Raw genomic sequence first — 27,516 nt, forward strand, 5'->3', positions numbered from 1 at the left:
TTGCTACTGGTGCTGCCAATTGTTTTGTATCACAGTGAAAGGGTTAGTCAAAATCAAACTCATTTCCTGCTCACTTATTCACCGATGACACCACTCTGTACATTTCCAATCTTTTCTGGAGTTTCCTTAGGAAATTTACACATGGAAACCACAGAACATCTGACTTCTGATCTTTCTAAAATCTCTGGCAGAGGCAGAGCAAACCCTGTGTTGTTCAGTGCCTTAAAAACCCAATTCCTTCATCTATAATCTGACACAATCCTCTAAGTAATTATCCCTCTTCTTTAAAAAAAACTTAGTTGTTCCCCTCTTCTACAATGAACATCTTTTGTCTGTTCTTTGCTAAAGATCTAAGTGGAAACTTTACATCTTGTTTCTCATTCAAACAGCCTCTATGAAATTAGGCATTCTGAGCAATCTCCACTATTTTTTTCTCACCCACACCAGCTACTAATTTTATCCAGACGGCCTTATCCACCCATGTAGAGTATGCTTCACATAACTACCAGTAAAACACCTGGAAGGTGAATGACCAGTGAAGCTGTCAGTATTGCAACAATGGAAGCACCATGCACATCAAGAACTTGCCTATTATTCAAATCACTCTTGCTCAAAACTTCGCAAGAGCCCAATGGTTGTGCTGTATACTGCTGGATAGGAAATTTCACTCTGTGTTCAGTGGTATGTGTCTAGTCTTGTTGAGACAAAAAAAAAAAAGTTGGTGAAAATTACAGGAAATCGACAAAATCCCATTTTCGACACACTTTTACTTTTTGCAAGTTATCCATTGACTTCACCCAACAGAAGAGATGAAAGCTATATCATGTGGTACTAATTTTGTTATGATCGACTGCATAGTTCTGGAGATATTAGGGTTTGAATAGCATCACAGTCAGGCCAGGCCAGGCTCCTCAAAATGAAACAACCTCCATAGTAAACTTTGCTTCACTCATATTAATGGGGAATTTCCATTCAAACTGTTCTCTTAGACAAGGTGGAATCAAAAGCATTTCATCTCAACTCCTCTAACTGACTTTTCAGCCTCTCTCTTTGCTGAAAGGTTGCATCTCTTACTATCTTTTATCATTACTTACACACTAACAGCTCTTTTGAACTTGCTTATTGCATGCCTCCCCTATTCTGCAGCCTTGTTGCACAATACTTTCTAATTTTTCTCACCTTTATTCTCTCTACCTTCCTAATATAAGAGTTAACCATTATTCTCAATCTTTCATTCCTTTCACTAGCAAAGTTCTGGAACTCCCTTCCTGCTACTGCATATTTTCCTGCCTATCACTTGAATACTTTCAAGAGGGAAGTTTTACAACACTTCTCCATATGATTTCAGATTTACTTTCAGAATGTCCACTTTAGAAATTGGCACTTTAAGTTAACGTTATTTTTTTTTCCCCCATTTTGTGTTATCCATGGCCAGACCCTCTTATACAATTTCTTTTTCCTTACCTCATCTAATAAAACTACATACACAACCTTCATTAAAAAACACAACTACAAAATTGATGACATGTATAAAAAGCAATTTACCAAAAATAATTGTCCAACAGTGAAACAGGCATACTTTGTAATACCAGGACCAGTAAGGTATACCTTGATCCTGGTGTCCAGCAGCAAAGCAAGGGAAGGGAAGTCACCCTTCCGGTGGTGGGCAGGACTTGTTGGTTCAAAGTCCTCACCAAAGTCAGCAATGGCCAGCAGCCTCTCCACCTCCTGCAGCTTGTGGTGACGGTCATCTGGTGATGAATGAAGGTGTATATACTATCTTTGATTCACTATCTGGTACTCTTAGAAACAGAAAAGAAGTAAGTGGTAGCAAAATTCAGAGAGAGAGAGAGAGAGAGAGAGAGAGAGAGAGAGAGAGAGAGAGAGAGAGAGAGAGAGAGAGAGAGAGAGAGAGAGAGAGAGAGAGAGAGAGAGAGAGAGAGAGAGAGAGAGAGAGAATCCATAACTAGATCTAACATTAAAAATAATAAAAACTTAATCTTTAGCTGATATTAGTCCAAAATCTTTCATGCAAAGACCATCCAATGGCATTATATATAGGTGGTATCATTAGTTGTAATGATTAAGGTGATGACAAAAGAGAAAAAATTCATTGGATCATATGAAGACTCTCCAGCTACATTGTCACATATGATTTAAATTAAGTTAACTAATCTAATCTATTATTACCCACTAAAAATGTACTTGGGACAGGTTTATCTTCATATGATCTGATACACATAACAATAGTACCAGTGGATGTGCCAATAAAGACAAGGTGAAAAGTCCAAGGTCCCTTTCATACCTGCACAGCTTCTTCTAAATCTTCACCATACACTGAACATCCTACTCATTCCTTATCTTCATCCAAAAGCTTTCTTTCCCTCTTATTTGTAACTTTTGTGCAGTGCCTCTTTTCCTTTCTCTCTAACCCTCTCGAAAGTTCTTCCCTCTCTCTTCATTCTCTCTCACCTCTGAGGTAGGTTATAGGTGGGGAATGCCCAATGATACGAAGGTTGCTTAGTTCATGCCGAAACTGCCTTAGCATGGCAATTCAGGAATTCTTGTGTTTGCTGGTCCTTCTCAGGGTTCCCAGTGGTCACCCAGTACACATTGATGCCATGCAGGTTGGAGGTGAATGCAGACCTGCAGGAGGAAAGAAGGGAAGTAAGATTAAATGAAGAGAGGAGAGAGAGAGAGAGAGAGAGAGAGAGAGAGAGAGAGAGAGAGAGAGAGAGAGAGAGAGAAGAGAGAGAAGAGAGAGAGAGAGAGAGAGAGAGAGAGTAGAGAGAGAGAGAGAGAGAGAGAGAAGAGAGAGAGAGATGAGAGAGAGAGCAGATCTCACAAGCAATGGGTCAGGTCAGCTCCTCCATCTCTGGGAAGGTGAATCGTACATCTGCCAGCCAAAGCAACCAGTCCCTGCCTCAGTCAATCCACACTGCCCCATCATCCACCCCTTCCAACCCCCAGCCATCTTCCTTGACAGCAAAAGGCTGCACCCCCAGCAGTCCATCTCCCTCCTCAGGGTGGAGATAGATGCTGGCCTCACCTTCACTAGCCATGTGAGGAAAATTGCCAGGATTGCAGTGCGGAAGCTGAGCTGCATTCAATACTCAACACCCAGGGAATCCTGTCCCTCTACAGGATCCAGGCCCCTCCAGTAATGGAATATGCACCACTAACTTGGTCCTCCTGCTGACCGTCCTACCTGTCCCAGCTCAACAGAGTTCAGGCCAGAGCAGTAAGGATAGTGGAGCTTCAGGCCGGACACCAGCAGCTCAGCTTACAGTTCCTGCAGCAGCAGTGGGATCTGGCAGGCCTGTGCACCCTGCACAAGGCCCTCAGGCATCCAACACCAAACCTGGCACTGCTAAGCCTACAGGCCCCACCCACACCACCTGTGCCAGTGGTGGTACCTTTTGCCAGGACAAAGAGTAACCATTGCTCCTTTCTGCCTCGGTACAGTCACTTGTGGAACCAGCTGGTGTAGACTACACCTCAACATCACACCACACCCCTCCAGGAATTCAAGAGGGGTGTAAATGAGTGGCTGAGAGACCACAGCTAGTGTACAGCACCAAAATCTAATATATGTACATATGTATATGTATGCGCTGACTGAGATATTCAAATTACTTCTGTAATTTGGCTCTGGTCTATGTACCCACACCCTGTATTGTTTAGAGAGAGAGAGAGAGAGAGAGAGAGAGAGAGAGAGAGAGAGAGAGAGAGAGAGAGAGAGAGAGAGAGAGAGAGAGAGAGAGAGAGAGAGAGAGAGAGAGAGAGAGAGAGAGAATGAAAACACGAGGCACAGAGGAGAGAATGAATTAACAAGATTAGACCTAAATCTAACAAAAGATAAGGAGGTATGAGCTAGTGACCAAGTATTTTAAAATCAAAACAAAAAACAGAGTATGAGAAACTATGGGAAAAGATAATAAGAAAGACCTTCAAAAATTCTTTGAAGAAACTGACTTAGCAGCTCTGAAGAGAATGAGTGATGATGCACAAAAGAAATAAATTTACAAGATATATAAGGGCAAAGAGTAAATAAATATATACCACTGTATAAAGGAAAGGGAAGAAGGAAAGGGAAAACAATAATTATAAAACACAAGATGTATAAAGTTAAAGAGATCTAGCAAGGAACAGAATGAAGAGAAATCAGACTTAAAAGAAATAAAGACTAGAAGTTGGTAACTTGGCATGGTATAGGAAGCTTGGGGACTGGAGTAAGGACAGTAGATGGTGAACGGCTGATATCGAGAAGGCTGTAAAAGAGAAGAATGTATAAGAAAAGACTGCATAAAATTGTGCCTGAAGAAATTAAAATGAGGAAAACAGAATCTTGCAATAGGAAAGTGAAGGAACTGATAAGAGAAAGAGGAGAGTAGATCATGAGTTTGCTGGATGAGAATATATGAATGAAAAGAAAGGTTGCAAGGAAGTGGAAGGCCTATTAACTGTTTAATAAATTAAATGACAAAAGGAGGTGTAGAAGAATTAGTTAGGTAGGAATTGGTTGGGAGGGAAAAAAGGAAATGACAAAGATAGTGTGGCAAATCCGCAATCACAGTAGAAGGGATAACAGCAAAAATGTTAAAGCATGGAAATGAAACAGAAGCAGATTGAATGCTCCTAATATGTGAACTGATATGAAAGCAAAAAGTACCAGATAAATGGAGGGAAGTAGTTATAGTACCTCTGTACATGAAGATTAAGTTAGTAAGAATAAGTGTAACATTTAAAGGGGATGCTTAGTGTGTCAGAAAATTCTACAGAAGACTCTTGATTGAAAGACTGAGGGTGACTGAGATGGTCAGTGAGGGACACAGAAATTATAGGAATGGAAAAAAGATTGTGTGAATCAGATTTTGTAATCAACAATAACATTAGAATACTTAAGAAAGGGTGATAAAATGAATGCAGCACTCATGGACCTATAGAAAGCACATGATAGGGCAGCTGGCAAAGCCTTTCGGGATACTCTTCAACATGAAGATGTATAAGGGCAGTTGTTGGAAGGAATTAAGGCATTTCATGTGAACACAAGTGCATGTGTGAGGGTGAACAGAGAGCTTAGAGAGAAGTTTCACTATAGGAATAGGAGTAAGGCAAGGATGTGTGAGATCTCTGCAGTTGTTAAATATTTTCCTGGGTGACTGTGCAGTAGCACTGCTGTAGTCAATGAGGTTAAACTGAAGTGCAATTGCCGCTTCATAAAGAAGTCACGGTTGAATGGAATAAGGTCTACCCTTCTATAGGAATGGAAGGCCAGCTCACTTCTACCTTCTCAAGGTGCACCTCATTAGTACACCAAGTCATTTGGAACTGATTGAGGATTACTGCATTCATCTGCAGTGTTATTTTTTAGTTTTTGAAAATTATTTTAGATCATGCTATATGTTCTCTTTTATAACTAGTGTGTTATTTTTTAGCCTTTTGAAAATGATTTTAGATCATGCTATGTGTTCTCTTTTATAACTATTTATCAGTTTCAGGACTCAGTTTTGTATAACAATTTATTTCCAACAGCTTTCAAGCAATAATCAAGTGACAGAGTCAGGGGCAGGAATGGGGGGTTCCACCTCACCTGAGGGACAGAGTATGGAGTGTGACCTCAATTAATGTGATTGGAATGAATGCAACTGGAGAGAAGAAAGAAGTAGTAGTGTTAGGAAGAGAAAGACTGATGTAGCATGAGTGCAGGAAACAAACATGAAAGCTTTGGGAGTTACTGGCTGCATGAATGGAAATGAGAATGTGGTAGTGTAGTTGATGAAAAAAAGCAAGGGAAGATATAAGGAAGGATGTGCACTATAGGGGAACCAGACTAACTTGGTACTTAAGGTGTTGGCTGTTCCTGTCCCACATTGCTGTCAAATTCACAGTTGACAGGCATATGAACACCACTCTCTTTACCTCATACTGTTATCCTTTACCTTAATTATTCCAAAATTATAAGCTGTTATATATATATATATATATATATATATATATATATATATATATATATATATATATATATATATATATATATATATATATATATATATATATATATATATATATATATATATATATATATATATATATATATATATATATATATATATATATATATATATATATATATATATATATATATATATATATATATATATATATATATATATATATATATATATATATATATATATATATATATATATATATATATATATATATATATATATATATATATATATATATATATATATATATATATATATATATATATATATATATATATATATATATATATATATATATATATATATATATATATATATATATATATATATATATATATATATATATATATATATATATATATATATATATATATATATATATATATATATATATATATATATATATATATATATATATATATATATATATATATATATATATATATATATATATATATATATATATTTTTTTTTTTTTTTATGTAGGAGAGACACTGGCCAAGGGCAACAAAAATAAAAAAAAAGATAAATAAAAAATAAAAAAAAGGCCACTGAGATGCAAGTCCCAGAAAAGAGTCCAAAATGGTAGTCAAAAATTGAAGGAAAAATGTCTTTTTTTTTTTTTTTTATGTAGGAAGGATACTGGCCAAGGGCAACAAAAATCTAATAAAAAAAATGCCCACTGAAATGCCAGTCCCATAAAGGGGTCAAAGCAGTGGTCAAAAATTGGTGGATAAGTGTCTTGAAACCTCCCTCTTGAAGGAATTCAAGTCATAGGAAGGTGGAAATACAGAAGCAGGCAGGGAGTTCCAGAGTTTACCAGAGAAAGGGATGAATGATTGAGAATACTGGTTAACTCTTGCATTAGAGAGGTGGACAGAATAGGGGTGAGAGAAAGAAGAAAGTCTTGTGCAGCGACGCCGTGGAAGAAGAGGAGGCATGCAGTTAGCAAGATCAAAAGAGCAGTTAGCATGAAAATAGCGGTAGAAGACAGCTAGATATGCAACATTGCGGCGGTGAGAGAGAGGCTGAAGATAGTCAGTTAGAGGAGAGGAGTTGATGAGACGAAAAGCTTTTGATTCCACCCTGTCTAGAAGAGCAGTATGAGTGGAAACCCCCCAGACATGTGAAGCATACTCCATACATGGACGGATAAGGCCCTTGTACAGAGTTAGCAGCTGGGGGGGTGAGAAAAACTGGCGAAGACATCTCAGAACACCTAACTTCATAGAAGCTGTTTTAGCTAGAGATGAGATGTGAAGTTTCCAGTTCAGATTATAAGTAAAGGACAGACCGAGGATGTTCAGTGTAGAAGAGGGGGAGAGCTGAGTGTCATTGAAGAAGAGGGGATAGTTGTCTGGAAGGTTGTGTCGAGTTGATTGATGGAGGAATGGAGTTTTTGAGGCATTGAACAATACCAAGTTTGCTCTGCCCCAATCAGAAATTTTAGAAAGATCAGAAGTCAGGCGTTCTGTGGCTTCCCTGCATGAAATGTTTACCTCCTGAAGGGTTGGACGTCTATGAAAAGACATGGAAAAGTGCAGGGTGGTATCATCAGCGTGGGAGTGGATAGGACAAAAAGTTTGGTCATTACAGCAAAACAATTTTCATGTTGTATGTTGTTCTGGAGTGTTGCTGGATGGAGTTCCGGCATGGGATATTTTTCAACTCCCCATGGGCAAGAGTAGCACAATGGCTGCCAATGACACTAGTTTGTTGTAGCCTGCCCTCCCTTTATATGTACACAAACTTCACACCATGTCTGATGACATGTCTTACAACCTGCTGTTTAGAGATTTGCTGAAGCACCATCTACTAAGTCCCAATGGAAATTAAGCAAACTATAAAAGAAAAAAAAAAAAGATGAGAAATTAAGTATGAAGCTCTAAAAATATTGTGCATGAAAACCTCCTTTGGCAGATGCTGTGAGAGCTACTCAGGTAGGACTTGCTTTGGTGCATTTTTAATATAAGAAAAAATCTTTCTGTATTGTGAGATCCTGAACAATCTGGTTTGGTTTTCAGGAAAATACAACTATGGACTATTTCCTACAATTCTGCTATGAAATTGATAGTGTGTACTGATTAATTTGATGAAGAGCTTCTTGCATGAACATAGGAAAATTGCAATAATTAGATAGTGGCTTTTTTCAGGAAAATGGCCCAGCAACCTGAGACATCTGGTGCAAGCCTCTGCATATAAGTACCACATTAATTATAACATGAGGTAAAACAAAAAATTTTGAAAGAACAGGAAAGACAGTAGGACAAGACAGAAGTTGGAGTAGATAAGAGTAGAGTGAGTAAAGGTAATTCAGAAGTGAGGTGGGCCAGATGAAAGAGAACTGAGATGGATGCAATTGTAGTAGCAGAATGCAGCAAGGTGGAGGCAGCCACAATCACACCCAGTGATGCCCATATAAAATAATAAAAAAATAAATGCGGATGGAGGTGTCAAAATAAAAAATAAAAAATCTCAAACTTGAAAATACACATGAGATTTGAACATGAAACAAAAGTCCAAGGTGCAGGATGCAAGCAAAAGCGGTGTGAATAAAGTGGATGGAGAAAACAATGGAAGTGTATATGAAGCATTTAGTACATGAGCATAATAACAGAAAAAAAGTGGTAAATATTGTACAAGGTGATGACCTACAATTTGAAAAGAAAATAAGAATTGGAGTGCATATAAAATTAAGATGACTGAAGCGTGCAAGTATGAATATGAGTATGCTCACAGAAGCAAGTGGAGACTTCTATGATGATTATTCTACCAAGGGAGCTCTACAAAATAAGTGCTGGAAATTAAAGCAAACAAGAATACAATCAACAAAAATTCATAACACTACTCCCAAATAGGATATAGCACTTTATGTTTAACATATATTCATTCAGCAGGTTTTGTCTCTGTCCATCTCTCTAAAACACTATAAAAACATCATCCCATCCATTTTATCTATTTTTCCAACCTCTGTTCCTACCAATCCACAATCTCTCTCTCTCTCTCTCTCTCTCTCTCTTACCTCAGACAATTCTAAGCCACGACCATAGAGCTGGCTGGCCAATTCCCCAGTCGAGAGGATGTCAGTAATCTTGTCAAGGAACACCTTGTTAAGATTCCGAAGACGAGATGAATACTTGGGCACTTTTGGCATTTTGTTCCACCTTTCTGTCACCACTGTTGCTGTCTCACCCATTCTTGGCATGCCAAAATTCATGTGTTTTTTTTTCCTGTTGGTGTTAATAAGTAATTTACATATATATATATATATATATATATATATATATATATATATATATATATATATATATATATATATATATATATATATATATATATATATATATCACTATAGTAAAAAGTAAATTGCCACTTTCATTCTGGATTAGTACCCATTCACTTTACATTTTTTGCAATCTATATGTCCTCCATCCTCTCCCCACTTCTATAGTTAGCTCATACAGTATCAGACACAGGGGTGGAGAGATGGTTTTTAAGTACCTACAGCAAGGCCTATAACAGTGGTTCCCAAACTTTTTCAGGTCGTTACCCACTTTTATACATGATCCTTGTCCATGGCCTACCACCAAGCATAACCCATGACTAAAGTGACTGTCAACAGTCCTACACTCATTAGGTCCATATAAAAACCACTCTAGCTTTTTAAGTATTAATAAAGAAATTTGTAGTTTGCCTCTGCTGAATCTCATATAATTACTGAAGTGATACTAAAGAAGTAACACAGTGCACATAAAAATATATCTATAATTGGAGTAATCAATAAATGGCATTATTGCAGAAAGCTGTTTCAACAATAAACAAACAAAAAATAAAATAAAACAAAATTCCACAGGTTTAAAAGTGTGTTAATTCCAAGCAATATGATCTTATCTTTGAATTTGATATCTTTATAATTCTGAAATGCAATCATAGGGACTTATAATTAACTGCCACAACCATGGCCTTCAGTGGCCACATACACACCTCCTCCCATACCATGCTTTTGAATATTCATGCAAGGTTCAAGTTTTCTTCACTTGAATCCCCATTCCACTCAGTGTGATGGGTGCTGTTGCAAATTATCAACAAACATCTTGATTCATGGTTTTGTTTCACTTAAAGCACACAGTAGGTCATGCTTCACTTCAAGTCTGTTGCGATATTTCATTTAATGTGGAGTAGTTGAGAGAATGCAACCTCACCAGAATGAGTTGATGAAAATGGTAGGTGTCGAAAACCCATTTGTCTATGTAGTCTAGCCATTTGTACTGAACCTGTAATTTCCCTCCACTGGCTACCTACCTGCAAAACACCTTTGGCTTAATATATATATATTCTCAAATTATGGCTCCCTACATTCTGCTACATGGCCCCCTGTTTGGGAACCACTGGCCTATAACTATGAAAAATTATTCTGAGCATCTACAGAAAGGCCTATAACTATGAAAAAATTAATATTTCAAACACAATTGATGTTCAATGAATGTATAACATATAAAGTATCAAGATACCAAAATTTACCTTTTTTTTTCTTAGCCAATGTAAGTCAAGTATAACTTTGGATAAATACCATTTGAAAAGCCTCTTACAAAGCTGAACATGGTCATGAATATCACTTATTCACATGGCAAGATGCTTGTGCCTACAGCAATAATACATCTATTTTCTATTTCAAGACACTTATCCTTCAATTTTTTTACCACCATTTCAGACCCTATTCGGGATTAGCACCTCAGTGGGTTTTTTTTATTAGATTTTTGTTGCCCTTGGCCGGTGTCCCTCCTACATAAAAAGAAAAGAAAAAAGAAGTGGTGACTCCCTTCCATCTAAGATCTGGAGAAGGAAGGTCTGTTCATGCCAGATTGCCATGTCATCAAGGTACTTTGTTAAATTATTAATTTCATAGAAAATACATGGGATGCACCATAATGCACCAATCTAACTCAAAAAGAATTGTGTGGTAATCTTACAAAAAATGGTAATCTTAAAAAATGAAGATGGATAAAATAAGAAAAAAACAGGAAGATAAAAAGAAAAAAACAAAAATATTCAGTACCCAAGTAACCAATGCAAGTGTTCTGATCTGAAACATTAGATGAGGGAAAACTGACAAAAAGCAGAAACAGACCACATGGTAAAAAGATTGTGAACACAAGATGCCATGCACAAAGGGATTCTGGTAAAGAGATCTGTGGATGACACCAACTGAGAAGGAAAACAGATAGGTATCAAAACATAAAAGGATTACTGCAGCAAACAAGAGGGAAAACTGAGGTGGCCCATGGAATCATATTCTACCTCTTATATCCTAATCCTAAACTGCATCCTTATAGCCATGCTTAGGGGCAGGTCATATGCATGAATCAGAGACTATGTGTAAAATAGGAGATGTACCGGAACTTCAACCTTAACATAAGGATAACTTTTTAAGGGAAACAGGCATTCAAATGGGGATATACAGTCAAGTCTCCAGTGATGTGCAATATTCTAACATGAATCACGTCCAACACGGGGAGTCAATTTACTTCCAAGTCATACTCTACGGCAGGGATTTTTAAAACCTAATGTGAGAATGAGCAGCAACAAGCTGCAGAGAAGTCTTTTACATGGAGCAGGGTAACAGGGTCCCAGGAGTGAGCACATTGCTGCCACCACCACCAACAACAGTGATACTATGCACCGGTACCTTGACTTATGAGTGCCCCAACTTACAATTTTTTTTAGGTACGAGCTGTCACTTGGTCAATTTTTTTCCTTCGAGTTGTGAGCCAAAATCTGAGATATGAATGAGCATCAGATATGCCACCACTAGTTGGCATTGCGAGTGCCATAACATCCACGCAGCATTTCTCTTCACACATCATGTGGTTACTGCACCATTGAAGCATTTCTGGTGTGCTGTGGTCACATTTTCTGCTCTTTCTGCAGTTATTTTCCAACCATGGCTACTAAGAAAGTGAGTGCAAAGTGCTGAAAAGAAGAAGCGGATGATGTCCATGGTTTTCAAACAAAAATTTTAACTTATAATTTCTTCAGTTGCCATACCATAATTTGGTTTTCGAACAAAAGTACTTGATTTCAAACACTAAAAGACATAGCAAAAGCTGCCATTTATTACTAATTTAAAGTTTTTATAAGTATTTCCTTCATTTCTATATATTTGGAAGAGAGACACTGAGGATAAGACATTAATTCAATCTTTGAAATAAGTTCAATGTGATCCCATTGAAGAACCTCAATGTAAACAAACAAAGTTTGGCGCTCAGGAGTAATCCTGAGCCTCCTGCAGCCCTCTCAGTGACCCACAACACTATCTCTACTGCACAACTGCATTTGCCCAGTAGTTTTTCCCAGTAGCAAAATGCCTAAGTGCAGTGAGTGGGTTGCTCCTCTCTCTGTCACTCTGTAAGGCTTCCCTCTCTTGATTGGTGACAAGGAGAATGCCAGCATGGTCTCAACTATCTTTTGATAAGTTATGTGTTACTATGTTCATTCAATACATCCTTTCTGGACAAATAACTTGTGAGCTGGAGATGTTGTGAAGCAGCCATCTTGGCTGTGGAAGTGTCTTGTCATAAGCTGCTAAAGGCAGGGTAGGCTGGTGTCTGGGAACAGATTAATCCATCTTACATTGATTCCTATAGGGAAAATAGTTTAAGGTTTTTAACATTTTGGGTTTCGAACAGCATTCAGGATAATTTTATCAGCGAATAAATTGGAGCCTAGGCCATCCACAACATATAGACTAAGTTCACAGGTCTTGACTTTATGCCACAGTTTCACATGTTTATTCTAAATTTATCTATTCCATGACTTCAGTCATCCCAGCTAGTCATGCCATCCCTACCAAGAGGTAAGATTAGATGTCTTTTGTGAATGATTTTATGACACACACACACACACACACACACACACACACAATGTGTATGTCTGTGTGTGTGTGTGTGTGTAAAACCTTGAGCACTTCATTGACATTTCTCTTTACTGCAGGTTTGCAGTAAAATCACCTCTGTGGAGGAGGTTGATAAGGTGAGAAATGGCCTTCCCAGCTCAAACCCCACCAACCATACAGGCTACCATCCTTGCCCTGAGTGCTTTATTGGTATGGTAACATTTTCCAATGCACACAGGTATGTGTGTATGTGTATTTACCTAGTTGTGTTTTACAGGAAAAGAGCTATGCTCATGCTGTCCTGTTTCCATATCTATAAGCATCCAGCTTAACTTTAAATTCATGAATATTTGTTGCTTGTACCAATGTTTCATCCAAGTTGTTCCATATTTCTATGCTTCTATTTGGGAAACCATATTTCTTAATATCTCTTCTATTTGCTGTTTTCCTCAATTTCACTCCATGTCCTCTTGTATCTCTTGAGTCTCCACACAAATAAGTCTTCTTTGTCAACTTGATCCTTATCCTTTAAAGCTCTGTATATAGCAATCAGGTCCCTTCTTTCTCTTTCCTTTTGTAATGATGGAAGCTTCATTCTCCTTAATCTTTCTTCATAGGTTAAATCTCTCAAACTTGGTACCAATTTGGTTGCAGCTCTTTGGATCTCTTCTATTTTCCTTATTTCATTTTTATGATGGGGTGACCAAACAATTGTGGCATATTCCAGTTTTGGTCAAATCACATATTCCTTCAACTTTTTCATCATCTCTTCATCCATGTAAGCAAATGCCCCTTTCATCTTTCTTAGTAACTCATAGGTTTCCCCAACTATTTTGTTTACATGTTTTTCGGGTGATAAATTATCACTTATTGTAATTCCCAAGTCTTTTTCTTCTTTGGTTTTCTTAATTTCCACTTCTCCCATGGTGTAGGAACTTGTCAGTTTTCTTTTGCTTTTCCTAATTGCATCACCTTGCATTTCTTTGCATTGAATTCCATTTCCCATTTCTTATTCCATTTATATATCTTATTTAGATCTTTCTGTAATATTTCACAATCCATATTGTTTTCCACTCTTTTCAATAATTTTGCATCGCCTGCAAACACTTATATAACTATTCATTTCTTGCCTTCTTGAATTCTTCCCATTTCTCACTTCCTCCTTTTTTCCCTATTTATTCTATACTGCTTCTTTTTCTTTTCTTGCCGTTATACATCTCGTATTAAACCAGTCTTTTTTCTTCTTCACTTCCTTTCTTTTGATCTTTGGTACATATCTACTGACCCCTTCATTATAAATTTCCATGAATATATCCCACTTTTCCTGCATATTGCTTGCCATGAACAGTTGTTTCCATTTAGCCTGTGCAAAATATTCCCTTAACCTGATAAAATCTGCTTTCCTGTAATTATATCTCCCATTCTTGTAAATTTCATTCCTATTTTCTATTGGACCACTGCCTATACTGAATTCAATTAACAGATGGTCACTTTTACCTAGTGGGCACTGATAATTCATTCCTTCAATGATGTCCATTTTCTTTGTAAACAACAAATCCAGCCTTAATGCTTCTTCATTAACCTCAAATCTTGTATTTTCTCCAACCCACTAGTATTTGTCATTATTAAATTTAGAAGCATATATCCCCATGACTCTTCTCTTCCATTCATGGTTCACTCTTCCCAACATACCTCCTTGCAATTAAAGTGTTATATTATTACTCTCTGCCAGTATTCTCTCCAAACAGTTATTAGTATCTCTTAACAATAATTTATAATCCTCTTGTGTCCATGCATTTGTCTTTGGGGGTACACAAGCCACTAAAAAAATCTTTTCTTCCTTCTCCCTTCCTTTTTGTTTTAATTCTAATTACTTCCACCATTCCTTCTCTCATTTTGACATCTTCCACTGTTATACTCTTCTTTGTAAGTAACATGACTTCCCTTTTTTTTATTATTTCTATGTTTTATCCACACATTATAATTACCATTACCAATTCTTATATTTTCTGTTGTCTCATTTAGTTTAATTTCAGTAATACCCCATGATGTCAGGCTGCTTTATCTTAATATAATTATTCAATTCTCGCAATGTTGATATTAAACCATTTGTATTTGTATACGCCACTGTTCACTTTATATTTTTCCATACGTTATTTACATTTTCTATTCTTTTTATGTCAGATACCACTTCCTGAGCCTCTCGTCTTTTACCTTCCAATTGAACTTATTTTCTCTTCCATTCTGTTCTCGTTTTTTTGCCTTTGCTTCTTTTATTTATTTATAAATTTATTTATTTTATTTATCATTTACCTTGAGTCTCTCCTCATTCATGTCCCTCTTTATCCAAACTTTCCTGTATTGCTCTGTCTTGTCCGGTTTCCATGCATATGATATCACTTCCATAGCTGTTGTTTGTGCCCTAAATCTTACTTTCAGTGGTCACTCTCCTCCTTCTGTATACTTCCCCAATCTATGTATTTCCTCAATTTCACTTATCCAGTCCTCACCTTCTCTCTGTATATTTCTTACAACGTCCTCTGCTACCTTTTTTTTGTTCTTTTCCTGCTTGTATCTTACTGGCTCTGTTTCCTCTTTTAATCCATATATAACAATACATTTCTTTTTGTCCACTGTGCTCCTTACCATCGATTCCTTCTCCTTGATCACTTTCACAATTTCCTTACCTAAATCTGTCTTTTCCTTCTTTTGCAATTCTATGATTTCTGTAAAGTTAACTTTTTCTACCTCTTTTTCCTTCCTCTGATTTGATGTTCACTTTTCATCCCTATCACTTCATTTTCCTGTTTTTTAACAATATCATTGTTTTCCTTCAATTTTGTCTTTAGATCAGCGCATAGTATTTTCAATTCTTTGTTTTCCTCTTCTAGGTCATGTTTTCTTTCTAATTTTCATTCTTTCAATGAGGTCACTGATCATCCCCTCCATTAAAACCACTTTCCTTCCTTGCATTTTTCCATGTAGTTCATTATCTTCCTCAAATCCTGGGAATGGTGATCCCATTGGCAACATTCCACTCCCACCTATGGCATCTGCCTTGCTGGAGCTTTTACTCATTTTATTACATCTATTATTACTTAAGTTTTCCCTTATTTTTTTAAATTTCTGGAGACAGGACAACTCTACTTGAGCACAGCTCCTACCTGGGAACACATTCTAGGCTCCTAGCGGTGGCCGTGGTCAAGCAAAAACTTTCTCTGCTGGAGCTTGGATCACTGCTTGTTTACTCGACAACGACTCAAGCGCACGCGCGCGTGTTTGTGTGTGTGTATATTTACCTAGTTGTTTCATACAGGGCACGACCCAAAGCTCATTTTGTCCTGTCTCCATAACCATATTTATCCAGTTTCTCCTTAAACATGTGTACACTGCTTGTCACAACCACCTCTTCCTTCAAATCATTCCAGATTCCAATAGTTCAATATATGAAGCTGTATTTCTTGATGTCGCTCAAATATCTACTCTTCTTTAATTTCTTCCCATGTCCTCTCGTCCGTCTCTCTCCCTCCTCCATCTGTGGTACCAAGTCATTTCTGTCTATTCTTTCTATATTATTAACTAATTTGTACAATGTTATCTATTTTGCTCTTTCTCTTCTCTCTGGTAGTAGTAGTAGTAGTAGTAGTAGTAGTAGTAGGGATCTCCTTTTTTTAATCCAAACTGCTTTTCTGTAATTACCTTCTCATCTTCTAAATTTTGCACCCATCTATCTTTAATTACCACTTCACAAAGCCTGCTTACAATACTTGTTAGTGGCACTGGTCTGTAATTTAATGGTTCTAATTCATTTCCCCCTTTGTATACTAGGACTATGTTAGCTCTTTTCTATTCTCTTGGTAGTTTTTCTTCTTTCAATGAGCTGTTGATTATATTACATACAGGTTCTTCCATTTGTTCTCTGTATTCTTTTAATATCCATCCATTTACTTGATCTGGTCCCATAGCTTTTCTAACATCCAGCTCTTCCAGCAGTTTCTTGATTTCTTCTCTTTACTTCTATCTCCTGTATTCCCACATTCTGTGATACCACTTTCAGTGACACAAAATCGGTTTCCTTTGTAAAAACAAATTGCAAATTGAAAAAAATTGAAGGAGCATTCCCCTCCTAACTTCACGAGTGCTCGAGGCACACTGAGCTGGTTGAGCATCCTGGCAGCCAGCCGTGGCCTGCCACCTCACTCTCCCACACACTCACACATACATACGCACACACTCTTGCACATTCTGTGACTTCTGTCATTCTTCTCTATGTAAAATTTCAATGCCTCAACAGCTTGAATTGGATACACAGTGACGTGAATTTTGTGAGAAGGGCAAGCGGGCTACAGCCAACATTGCTGCAACCACCATTCACAGTAATGTGAGTTTTGTGACAAGGGCAGGCAGCAGCCACCACTGTCACAGCCACCATACACAACAATGCAAGTTTAGTGAGAAGGGCAGGTTGGAGCTGCTACTGCCATCGCCACTGCTGCTGCCATACACAGCAATGGAAGTTTAGCGAGAAAAGTGGGTTGGAGCCGCCACTGCCACCACCACTATGGCTGCCATACAATGATGTGAGTTTTGTGAGAAGAATGGTTTGAAACCACCACTGTCACCACCTCCATGGATGCCATACAGTGATGCAAGTTTAGTAAGAAGGGTGGGTTGGAGCCACCACTGCCACCACCTCCATGACCACCATACAGCAATGTTTTTTTTTTTTTTTTTAAGTATTAGGGGCAACTGACCAAGGGCATCAAAAAAAAAAAAAAAAAAAAAAAAAAAAAAAAAAAAAAAAGTCCCACTCAGGTTACCCAAACAGCATCAACAGCAGTTATCAAAAATTAAAGGATAAGTGTCTTCAAACCTCCTTCTTGAAAGTCAAAGGAAGGAGGAAAAACAGAAGCAGACAAAAAATTCCAGAGTTCACTAGGGAAAGGGATGAATGACTGAGAATACTGGTTAACTCTTGCATTAGAAAAATGGAAAGAATAGGAGTGAGTGAAAGAAAGTCTTATGCAGAAGGGATGCAGGAGGAGGGGAGGCATGCAGTTGGCAAGATCAGAAGAGTAGTTAGCATGAAAATATCAGTAGAAGATAGCAAGAAATGCAACACTGGTGTGATGAGAGAGAAGCTAAACGCAGTAAGTTAGAGAAGAGGAGATGGTAAGATGAAAAACTTTGGATTCAACCCTGTCTAAAAGAGTGACATGAATGAAATCTGCCTATACATGTCAAGCATACACCATACATGGATGGATAAGGTCCCTGTACAGAGTTAAAAAGCTGGGGGGTTAGACAAACTGGTAGTGACAACTCAGAATGCCTAACTTCATAGGAGCCGTTTTAGCTAGAGATGAGATGTGAAGTTTCCAGTTTAGATTATAAGTAAAGGATTGACCAAGGATGTTCAGTGTAGAAGAGGGGGACAATTGAGCATCACTGAAGAAGAGGGGATAGTCATTTGAAAGGTTGTCGAGTTGATAGATGGAGGGATTGAGCTTTTGAGGTATTGAATGATGCTAAAGGCAGTCACATAAGCACTTTTTAATGCAACTTAAAGCCAGCAACTACCATTTCGGCTTAAAATTGAAGCCACACAGTTCTGTTCGTCTTAAAGTTGTGGCAACCTAAAATCCTGGCTTCTAACTGGAACGCTTAAACATCTCCTTGTAATTTGTTTTGCTATTTAAATTTGAAGTAAGCAATGATTCATCAAACAAGTGCCCAAACAAACTTATAAATAATGGTAAATACCGATTTCAAGACCAGCCATCGTAGTACCTAGACCACGTGAGATATAACAACAAAGCCAAACACAGGTGTTGACTGAAGACAACACACAAGATGACTCGCAGTCATGAATAAAATACCTTGGTCTAGGTCGTCCAAGGCCTCTCTTTTAGATCTAGCAAGGGAGCAAAGGTTTCTATGGAATCCCAAGAAACCACTATACCACAAAAACAAGGAAATAGCTGATGCACTGAAGGAAGAACATCCAGAGCTCTCAGAACTTACCGGAGGTAAGATTTCTTTCCTTTCATTAATACCTAAATGAGTATCTTATCTTTGTTTGATCAGTTTGCTTCGTATAAAAAAGGAAAGAAAAACATTAGGTACAATATAGCTGGTTTCAGCGTTGGATCCCAGCCAGTCTAATTACTCTCCGTTTCTTCAGTTTTTGGCTCAACATACTGTGCACTACCAGTAGAATTCCAAAAGAAATATAATATCTGTTGGTCAGCCCCACAGCGTTAGGTCATTCTGCCCTACAGGGTTAGGTTAGTCAGTCCCAAAGGGTTAGGTTAATGAGCCCACAGCATTAGATCAGTCTGCCCCACAGAGTTAGGTTTGTCAGCCCCACAGGGTTAGATTAGTCAGCCCCACAGGGTTATGTTAGTCAGCCCCACAGTGTTATGTTAGTCAGCCCCACAGGGTTAGGTTAGTCAGTCCCATAGGCTTAGGTTCATCAGCCACCTGGGGCTAGAATAGGTTAGGTCAGTCCTGCAGGGTTAATTTAATCAGTCTGACAGGGCTAGGTTAGTCTCACAGGGGAAGGTGTGAGTTAAGTGTGAGTTAAGGGCTTTGGGACTGAGAGAAAAAAAAATGCACCAAAGATGACATGCAAATTCAATAAGAACAAATTAAAAACTACCATAAAAAATAGTTTTGTTTGGAAATGGGAATTTTTTATTCTTATTTTTTAGAAATTTACCATTTGGTTAGGCAGTTTGTTAAATATAGCTAGTTAAAAAATGCTCATCACTTTACCACATCTGTGATAGATAGTTAGAATAAGTTAAAAATGCTTGCCACTATACCATGTTTAGGTTAACACTGGTTTACCAAATTTTTTTTTTTTTGCTCTGAGGCAAGGATGTGAATAGGTGTTTTTTACTAATTCTGATGTGAATTCAAAATTCTGAACAGTTTTGCCCTATCACCTCTAGTTTTTTTGCTTTCACATATCTCCTTTTAATTATACCGCATATAAATTCAAAATATAATGTGTTCATTTCATGTTACAAAGGCATATTAGAGAAAAAAAAACAGCATAGGTAAAGAATATTGATGTAACTAAATTACTTGGATAATACACTACACACAAATTATAGTACAGCAGACAGTTAGAAGTGAGTTTTTTCGGGTGATCTTGTGTACTTTGCTTCCAGGATGTCACGCCAGAGCATCCAGCACAAGTCCCCCATCATGCTGGGGTTCCATTTGGCTTGGTATTTGCTCTCCATCTTAGTGATATCTTGGTGGAACCTTTCTCCATGCTCATCAATCACTGCTCCAAGGTTTGGAGGGAAGAAGATGAGGTGGGAGTGGAGAAAGATATTTCAAGTTTTCCATAATTCTTTGCAGCACAAGTAAGGATTAAGTTCAAGAATCTCCAGACTTACTTCATCCAGCAGCACCATGAACTGCAAAGAGCTCCTAGTAGATCCGGAGGAGCCGTGAAGAAAAAGTGGCCACTATTTGATTATGCCACTATGCCACTTTTTTAATCGACTCATTAGTTGAGACAACACCTACAGAAGCCAGCTTTCAGCTCTCTTCATTAGATATGGTTAGTTTTCATATCACTTTTCAATTAATATAATTGACTTGTCATTGATATTTAATATAAAATACACATTCACCAACCTGAAGAGATGTACTTATGTAACTATTGCAAACATTGATTGTATTTGTTTGGCTGGATATTGAGGTCTTTGAGGTGTGCATTTATAACATGGTAACTCTCTATTAATGCTTTCTCAACAATTTATTTTCATCATGGTAAGTAAATTTCAACACCAAAATTTTGCTATCCATCTTCTTAAATCTACATAGAATATTGTAAACATTCCTCCTAGTGTTCAAAGGCCATATAGAATTTTTATCAGCAGTAATGACAACCTAATTAGCCATCTTACAACACCAATCTTTTACTGTGGGATGTAAACCTATGATGATCCCTTTCAACTCTGGCACTATACCATACTTTCAACATTTCACTTGTGTGTGTGTTCTTTTCATTGCTCAGTCCATGCACTCTTATTTTCTTTCAGGAGGTGTTGACAGTTGAAGAAGGAAACTTAGGTTTTACTACCACAAGTCACCAAGAAGTCACTGATAAAAGCAAGATCCTTCCCAAGAGCAGCAGTGCATCACATTCATCTGTGGCCACCTGCGCTTCATCTTTAAGCCTAAACTCTATTCCTTCTCCATCATCAAATGCTCTTTCTTCTTCATCAACATCTATTCCTTCTCCATCACCAGTCTTTTCCAACACCAAACAAATTCACAAACTCCACGATCTTTCAAAAGAGCCCACAGTAAGGGAAAACAGCAACAAATTCACAAACTCCGCAATCTTTCAAAAGAGCCCACAGTAAGGGAAAACAGCAATGTGATGAAACTATGAATAATCTTGGTGAGCACCTTGCCAAAAGGGGCAAGGTAATCCCTTTAGCTTTGCCCATGGCTCAGTTTCTAGAAGCTGCAGCAGATCTGATGCCAGCCCCTGCACAAATTGATTTAATGGGAAAATTCATTGATGTGGTGAAAGAAGTCAGAACTTCTATTGATAAGGGAAAATATTCATAGTTATTATGTGATATAAAGAAATATATTTTGGTTAATGTGAAACAGTTACATTATTACCCTTATCCAAACCTGACTGCCTAGTTAAAGGCAAAAAATATCAACTGCCTTCTATCTACTTTATTTCAGTTCAACTTAATAAATTTCTTGGTGGAAAAAATTTATGCACAACCAATCCATTAATATCAAATCTTCAAATATAATTTGTGCACCCAATTGTTTCTTCATTTATAAATTAACTTAAATCTATAGTTTGTCAATTAAATTCAATTGACTCACTTTTTTATTCAAATTAAATTCATGGTTTTACCTGTAGGTTGAATGAATTTAAAATATATACAAACAAATATTACATAATTTGTGCTTTGCTAAGTAATGTACTTGGTGGGTATAGTAAAACACTTGTGTCTGCTACATTGTAGATTGTAATAATCAAGACTGTTTTGCGTTATTGCATATTGTTAACATAAAATTATTTAAAATGATTTACATGAAAACCTGTTGCCACTGGGTCACTTTGAGGTGATAAACACATTGGATGGACAGGGACCTACATTTCATTTATTTATATATTTATTTATTTTACACAAAAGGTCAGCCAAGGGGACAAAAATGGCCAGAAAGGTATTTTCAGATAAAGTAACAGAGAACAAAAGAAGTCATAGGAGGGAAGCTGGTGAAGTATGGCAGCTACTAGTGCAATGAAGCCATTCGATCCTGCCAATGGACTTCTCCTACATTGTTGAAGTACTCTGAATTTTTCCCTGACATTTTTGGCATTATGCGAATGGCCCCTACCAACAGTTTGTAGTCTTTCTACAGCACTGTGTGGGAAGTGGTGCATCTGGCCTACTTGGATTCTTCCACTTTCCATATCTTCAGTATCTATGAATCCAGGAGGTGTATATGAATGACTAGAGGAATCACCCAGCATATTGTGCAAGGTATTGTGCAGCCAGTATGATGTCATTTACCTTCTCTGATGATACTCTTATGAACTGCTTGAATATTTGAAATCTTGCTGCAAGAATGCCAAATGCATTCTCAGATGTTCTCCTAGCATGGGAAAGACAGTAGTTATATATTTTTTTTTCATGGGTTTGATCCCTTCCAGGATATGGTTTCATTAAGTAAGTTTTTAGGGGGAAGGCATCGTCTCTAACAAAAACATAAGGGCATTGCTTATCAGAGAAAGATATATTCTCTAGTTGAGGTATGCCTACCAAATTACCTTCAACCCCCTGCTTCAGGTTACACCTATCCCACACTCCACCATCACTGGCTCATCCACAGCCACTGACATCAACATACAAAAATTTGCAATCAGCGTCTACTAATGCCATTAGGATAACACTAAAATGGCCTTTATAATTGTAAAAAGTGGCCCCTGAGTTTGGTGTCTTGCTTATCAAAATCCTCTTGCCATCAAGTGTGCCAATACACATAGGAAATTGCCACCTGATGTAAAAATCAGTTGCAATTTTGCACCACTGCTCAGCTGTCATTGGCAGACACGTCTATTTTGGTTGCAGAACCTGGTAAATAGCCCTGCAAACATTTGGGATGATGGCAGAGATTAAGTTGTGGCTGATCCTAAACTGGCACAACAAGCTTCTGTAGGATTTTCCTTAAAAGAAAAGAAAAGATGTATTTCATGCTACCCATAAAGGTCCTTTGCAGTGATGTTTTCCATGTCCTCATTGGCCTTCACCTTCACCTTAAGGACCTGATGGTCCTCCTATTGTTCTTGGACAGCATGCCTCCATGCTTGCATCTTGCCTACTCAAACTCTGCCAACTGTCTATCAACATCTGCCTTTCCTTCTTACTGGAAGTTTGCCTACATTCAGCCTGTTCCTAAAAAGAGTAACTGTTCTAATCAATCAAACTACCATTCTATTGCTTTAATTTCCTGCCTCTCTAAAGTTTTTAATCTATTCTCAACAGGAAGATTATTAAACATCTATCACTTTGCAACTTTCTATCTGATCGCCAGTATGGGTTCTATCGAGACCACTCTACTGGTGAGCTGGCCTTCCTTACCAAGTCTTGGTCATCCTCTTTTAGTGATTCTGGTGAAACTTTTGCTGTTGCCTTAGACATCAAAAGCTTTTGATAGAGTTTGTCTATAAGCTTTGGTTTCCAAACTACCCTCCTACAGCTTGTATCCTTTTCTCTCTAATTTCAAGTTTCCTTTCTGACATTCTATTGCTGATGTGGTAGTCACTGTTCTTCTCCCAAGTCTATTGACAGTGGTGTTCCTCAGGTTTCTGTCCTGTCACCCACTCTTCCTATTATTCATCAATAATCTAAACCAAACTTCTTGTCCTACACTAATGATACCACCCTGCACTTTTCCACATCTTTATGAAGATGTCCAACTCTTCAGGAAGTAAACAACTCATGCAGGCAAACCACAGAATGCCTGACTTCTGATCTCTAAAATTTCTGATTGGGAATAAGCAAACTTAATATTGTTCAATGCCTCAAAAACTCATTTCCTCCATCTATTTGATACAACCTTCCACACAGCAGACACCTGCCAAAACAATAATTACTCCCAGTGAGGTCTAAAGCACTGGATTGTGTTGTGAACTTATTAAACCCAGCTGTGACCTCGTTGAATATTTCTCTTTTTATCTCACAACACAAGGAGGCAGTCACAGACTGCCCTCTAAAGATAACTCTTTTTCTTCACAAAACTACATCCACCTAATCACACACACACCCTTCACTCAATATTCAAAATTATCATGAGGGCTCCTACACCAGCCACAGAGTCCCCGTCTGGGGAGGGATCCATAAATGTCCCCAGGTCAGACTGCTTTTCTGGTATCGACCCTAAGTGACTAGACACCTCCCTCAACTTCATTAACTTCTGCAATATTTGCAGTCTTAATCTCATTTTCAACCACAAGTGCAGGCAGTCTTGCACATGTCTTAAGAGTGAGGATGGCATGCAGCCTTTGGCAGTTGAAAACATTATCTAAAAGCATAAAGGGAAAGACAATAAGATCTGTGAACTTTCCACCTAATGCTAAGTCCAATATGCATTTACAAAATTAGATTAGGTTAGATCAGGTCAGGTCATATCATGTCAGGTTAGGTTAAATTAAGTTAGATTAAATTAGATTATGTCATTAAATTAGATTATGTCAAGTTAGGTTAGGTCTATTAGTTTTGGTTAGGTCATGTTAGATTAGCTTAAGTTTAAATTAGACTATGTCATGTTAGGTTAAGTTTAAGTCAGGTTGTTACCTTAGGTTTGGTTACGCTAGGCTTTAATTTGAAGTTTAATAAGAATTCAATGGCCATTACAATGGAGTAATGACAGGGCCAGTGTGATCTATTGGGAGCAGCATGGTGCAGTGCAGTTGTGTTGGCCCAGAAGCAGACCATCTCTCATTTTCATTTCTATTTTTTTTTTTTTTTTTATAATAGGGAACAGGTTCTATTTTTTTTTCTCCTTGATATTTGATCCTTTCTCAAAAGGTGATGTCTTTTTCTTATCAATGCAATCCCTAGAAATGACTTTTCTTTACATTTGTCACTATGATATATAACTAAAAAATGCTATTTTAGGAGTTTGCACAAGGAAAGGAAAAAAAATGCCTCCTTTAAAAAATCATATTTTGAGCCAAAAAAAATCACTTACCCTAAAAATGTCACAACAGACATTTACTTTTTTTTTATACTGACAGCTCTACAGCATGCCACATTTTGGCAGATTGGATCCCGAGGTATTCTTTTACTCTTACACCAGTCTCAACATGACTTTTCTTACCTTACTCATCATATAGAGCTTCTCATTCTGAGTAATTTGAACCCCATAGATACCCATTGCAAATTGTTTATAATGACGACAGCAGTTTTTAAAGATTTATCTGTTTTTGGGGAAACAAGCTCACTCGCCACTGTGACAATGCTCAGAAGTAACACATCTGCACATGTGATGGACAGGCAGGCACTAAGGCATGCTGGTGAAAGTGTGTTCAACTGTGTGTGTGTATGTCACATCTGTTGCACAAGGGCGAAATTAGTTCTTTTGTTTGAGAATGCAACCGCTGGCCAATTAAAAAATACAGACTTAATTTAACTAATCATAGCATTTTATTTCATCCAGTGGAGAGAGAAGTGGCTCAACTCAAAATATTCAAATTAATCTGAGGAAGATGTCTGTCAGCGGTGGTTGTCACCTCAATTACTTCCAGTGCATCGCCAGATTTTACAAAGATAAACAAGGTAATGACTTCATATTCATTTCTTAGCCTTGCCAGTTAGGTTAGGTTAGGCTAGTTTGGTTTGGTTAGATTAGTTTAGTGGTTTAGTTTAGTTTGGTTAGGTTAGTTTAATTGGGTTAGTTTAGATAGGTTAGTTAGGTTAGCTTAGGTAAATACAGTTGGTTTGCTTAGGTTAGATTAGTTTGGTTAGATTAGGTAGGTAAGGTTAGTTTGCTTAGGTTAGATTAATTTCGTTAGGTTGGATTAGGTGCTGGTAGTGGTGACAGCCAGCTGGCAGCCACAGGCAAGCAGCAGCCAGTCCTCTTGTGGGGAACATTGTGAGTGTTACTGATTTACTTATTTATGAGGACAAAACTATTTTTTTTCCAGTTTGTTCCTGAATTATTTATTTATTTTTTTTCAAATTTGCCGTTAAGATAAGTTAGCTTGGTTTAGTTAGGTTTAATTAGGTTTTGTTAATGTCTTTTTATATGAATTTTTGCTTGTTTACGAGTATGTGTGTGTAGGGGGATGTATATAAGAAAAAATTGATTCGCAACAGAAAGTTACTAGATTCATTCAAAACATCAAAATCTACCAGAAAAATGTAGTCTCGTCCAAAACTGACACAGGTGAAAATAATAAATTTATTAAAAATTGTTTTGTCTGGATACTGGTGCAAAAGTATAAATTTACCGATCCTGATAAACTACAGAAAGATAATGATAAAAACTGAAGTTTTGCAGAAATGTGCAAGTTCAAACTCTACTACAATCTACGTACCAAGAAAAATCGTCTCACCTTTTATTACTCTCCTTTACTAACATTCTGTAAACAGCGGAGCGAGAGAGGGTCGTTTGTCCTGTGGTCAATCCCCGCCGCCCACAGCTCACACCGCCCATCACGCCCAAGCGTATGATCATTGCCCTATTCATTCCCAACTGTATTGCTTCTTTTATCATTGCCCTGATGAAACTTTAGTCACAGGTTTATCCTGATCATAAAATGTGTCTTGGTAGTTCACATCATAATCTATCTGAAAATAATAATAAATAAATAAAGTATAAATAACTAATTTCGTCACTCAGTGAGACAAACATACTTTCATCTAATAATTAATCAGTTGATCTTACATACATAACATTTCAACAATTTAACTTCTTGGCTTATTTCCATGTGGGAAGAACGCTACCTACGAGTATCGTTTCTCTTTGTTCTTGCGTATTCCAGGCTGTTGTTGTTTGAGATTGTCAGCTTGTAAAGGTGGCGCGGGCCTTTACATGGAGATGGTCCAAGGTGTGTTCCAATTTAAGCCGCAGAGATACTTGTAGTGAGAGTGGGACCAGCGTTCCGCCGACCGCCGACCGCCGTCCTGTTCACTATCCACTAGTTGCCAGATAGTTTTAATATTGGTTGTAAAATTGAGGATACTACAGCAGGGGAAATAATCATCTCAGAGGATAATAACTGACTGAGTTTTCATAAGTGAAATATCTTATAAGATTTTTTTTTATATAGAAAATAAAGGTTTATTGCTATAACTTATGTCCAAATTGAAAGTTTGGCAATGACATGTTTACGTCGGTAAAATTACGATGTATTACGATTAGGTCTCTCTCTCTCTCTCTCTCTCTCTCTCTCTCTCTCTCTCTCTCTCTCTCTCTCATTAAAGGATCCAATCTATGGTATATATATATATATATATATATATATATATATATATATATATATATATATATATATATATATATATATATATATATATATATATATATATATATATATATATATAT

At 37.3% G+C, this 27,516-nt stretch overlaps 1 protein-coding gene across 3 annotated transcripts in view; it reads right to left on the reverse strand.

Moving 5' to 3' along the window:
* LOC135093170 (uncharacterized) overlaps positions 1–27,114 on the reverse strand; it is a 56,790-nt gene extending 29,676 nt beyond the window's left edge. The window contains exons 1-5 of one of the 3 annotated variants that reach the window (XM_063992127.1): positions 26,920–27,114; positions 26,525–26,755; positions 9,037–9,244; positions 2,473–2,646; positions 1,609–1,751 (exon numbers count right to left, since the gene is read on the reverse strand). In XM_063992127.1, the coding sequence (XP_063848197.1) occupies positions 1,609–1,751; positions 2,473–2,548 (219 nt within the window). In that variant the 5' untranslated portion in view covers positions 2,549–2,646; positions 9,037–9,244; positions 26,525–26,755; positions 26,920–27,114. Of the gene's footprint in view, positions 1–1,608; positions 1,752–2,472; positions 2,647–9,036; positions 9,245–26,524; positions 26,760–26,915 lie in introns of all 3 variants that reach the window. The other 2 variants (XM_063992109.1, XM_063992119.1) reach the window with 2 other exon arrangements.
* Between the last annotated feature and the right edge of the window lie 402 nt (positions 27,115–27,516).

Source organism: Scylla paramamosain, chromosome 3 (genome assembly GCF_035594125.1).
Source record: "Scylla paramamosain isolate STU-SP2022 chromosome 3, ASM3559412v1, whole genome shotgun sequence".
Taxonomy (NCBI): Eukaryota; Metazoa; Arthropoda; class Malacostraca; order Decapoda; family Portunidae; genus Scylla; species Scylla paramamosain.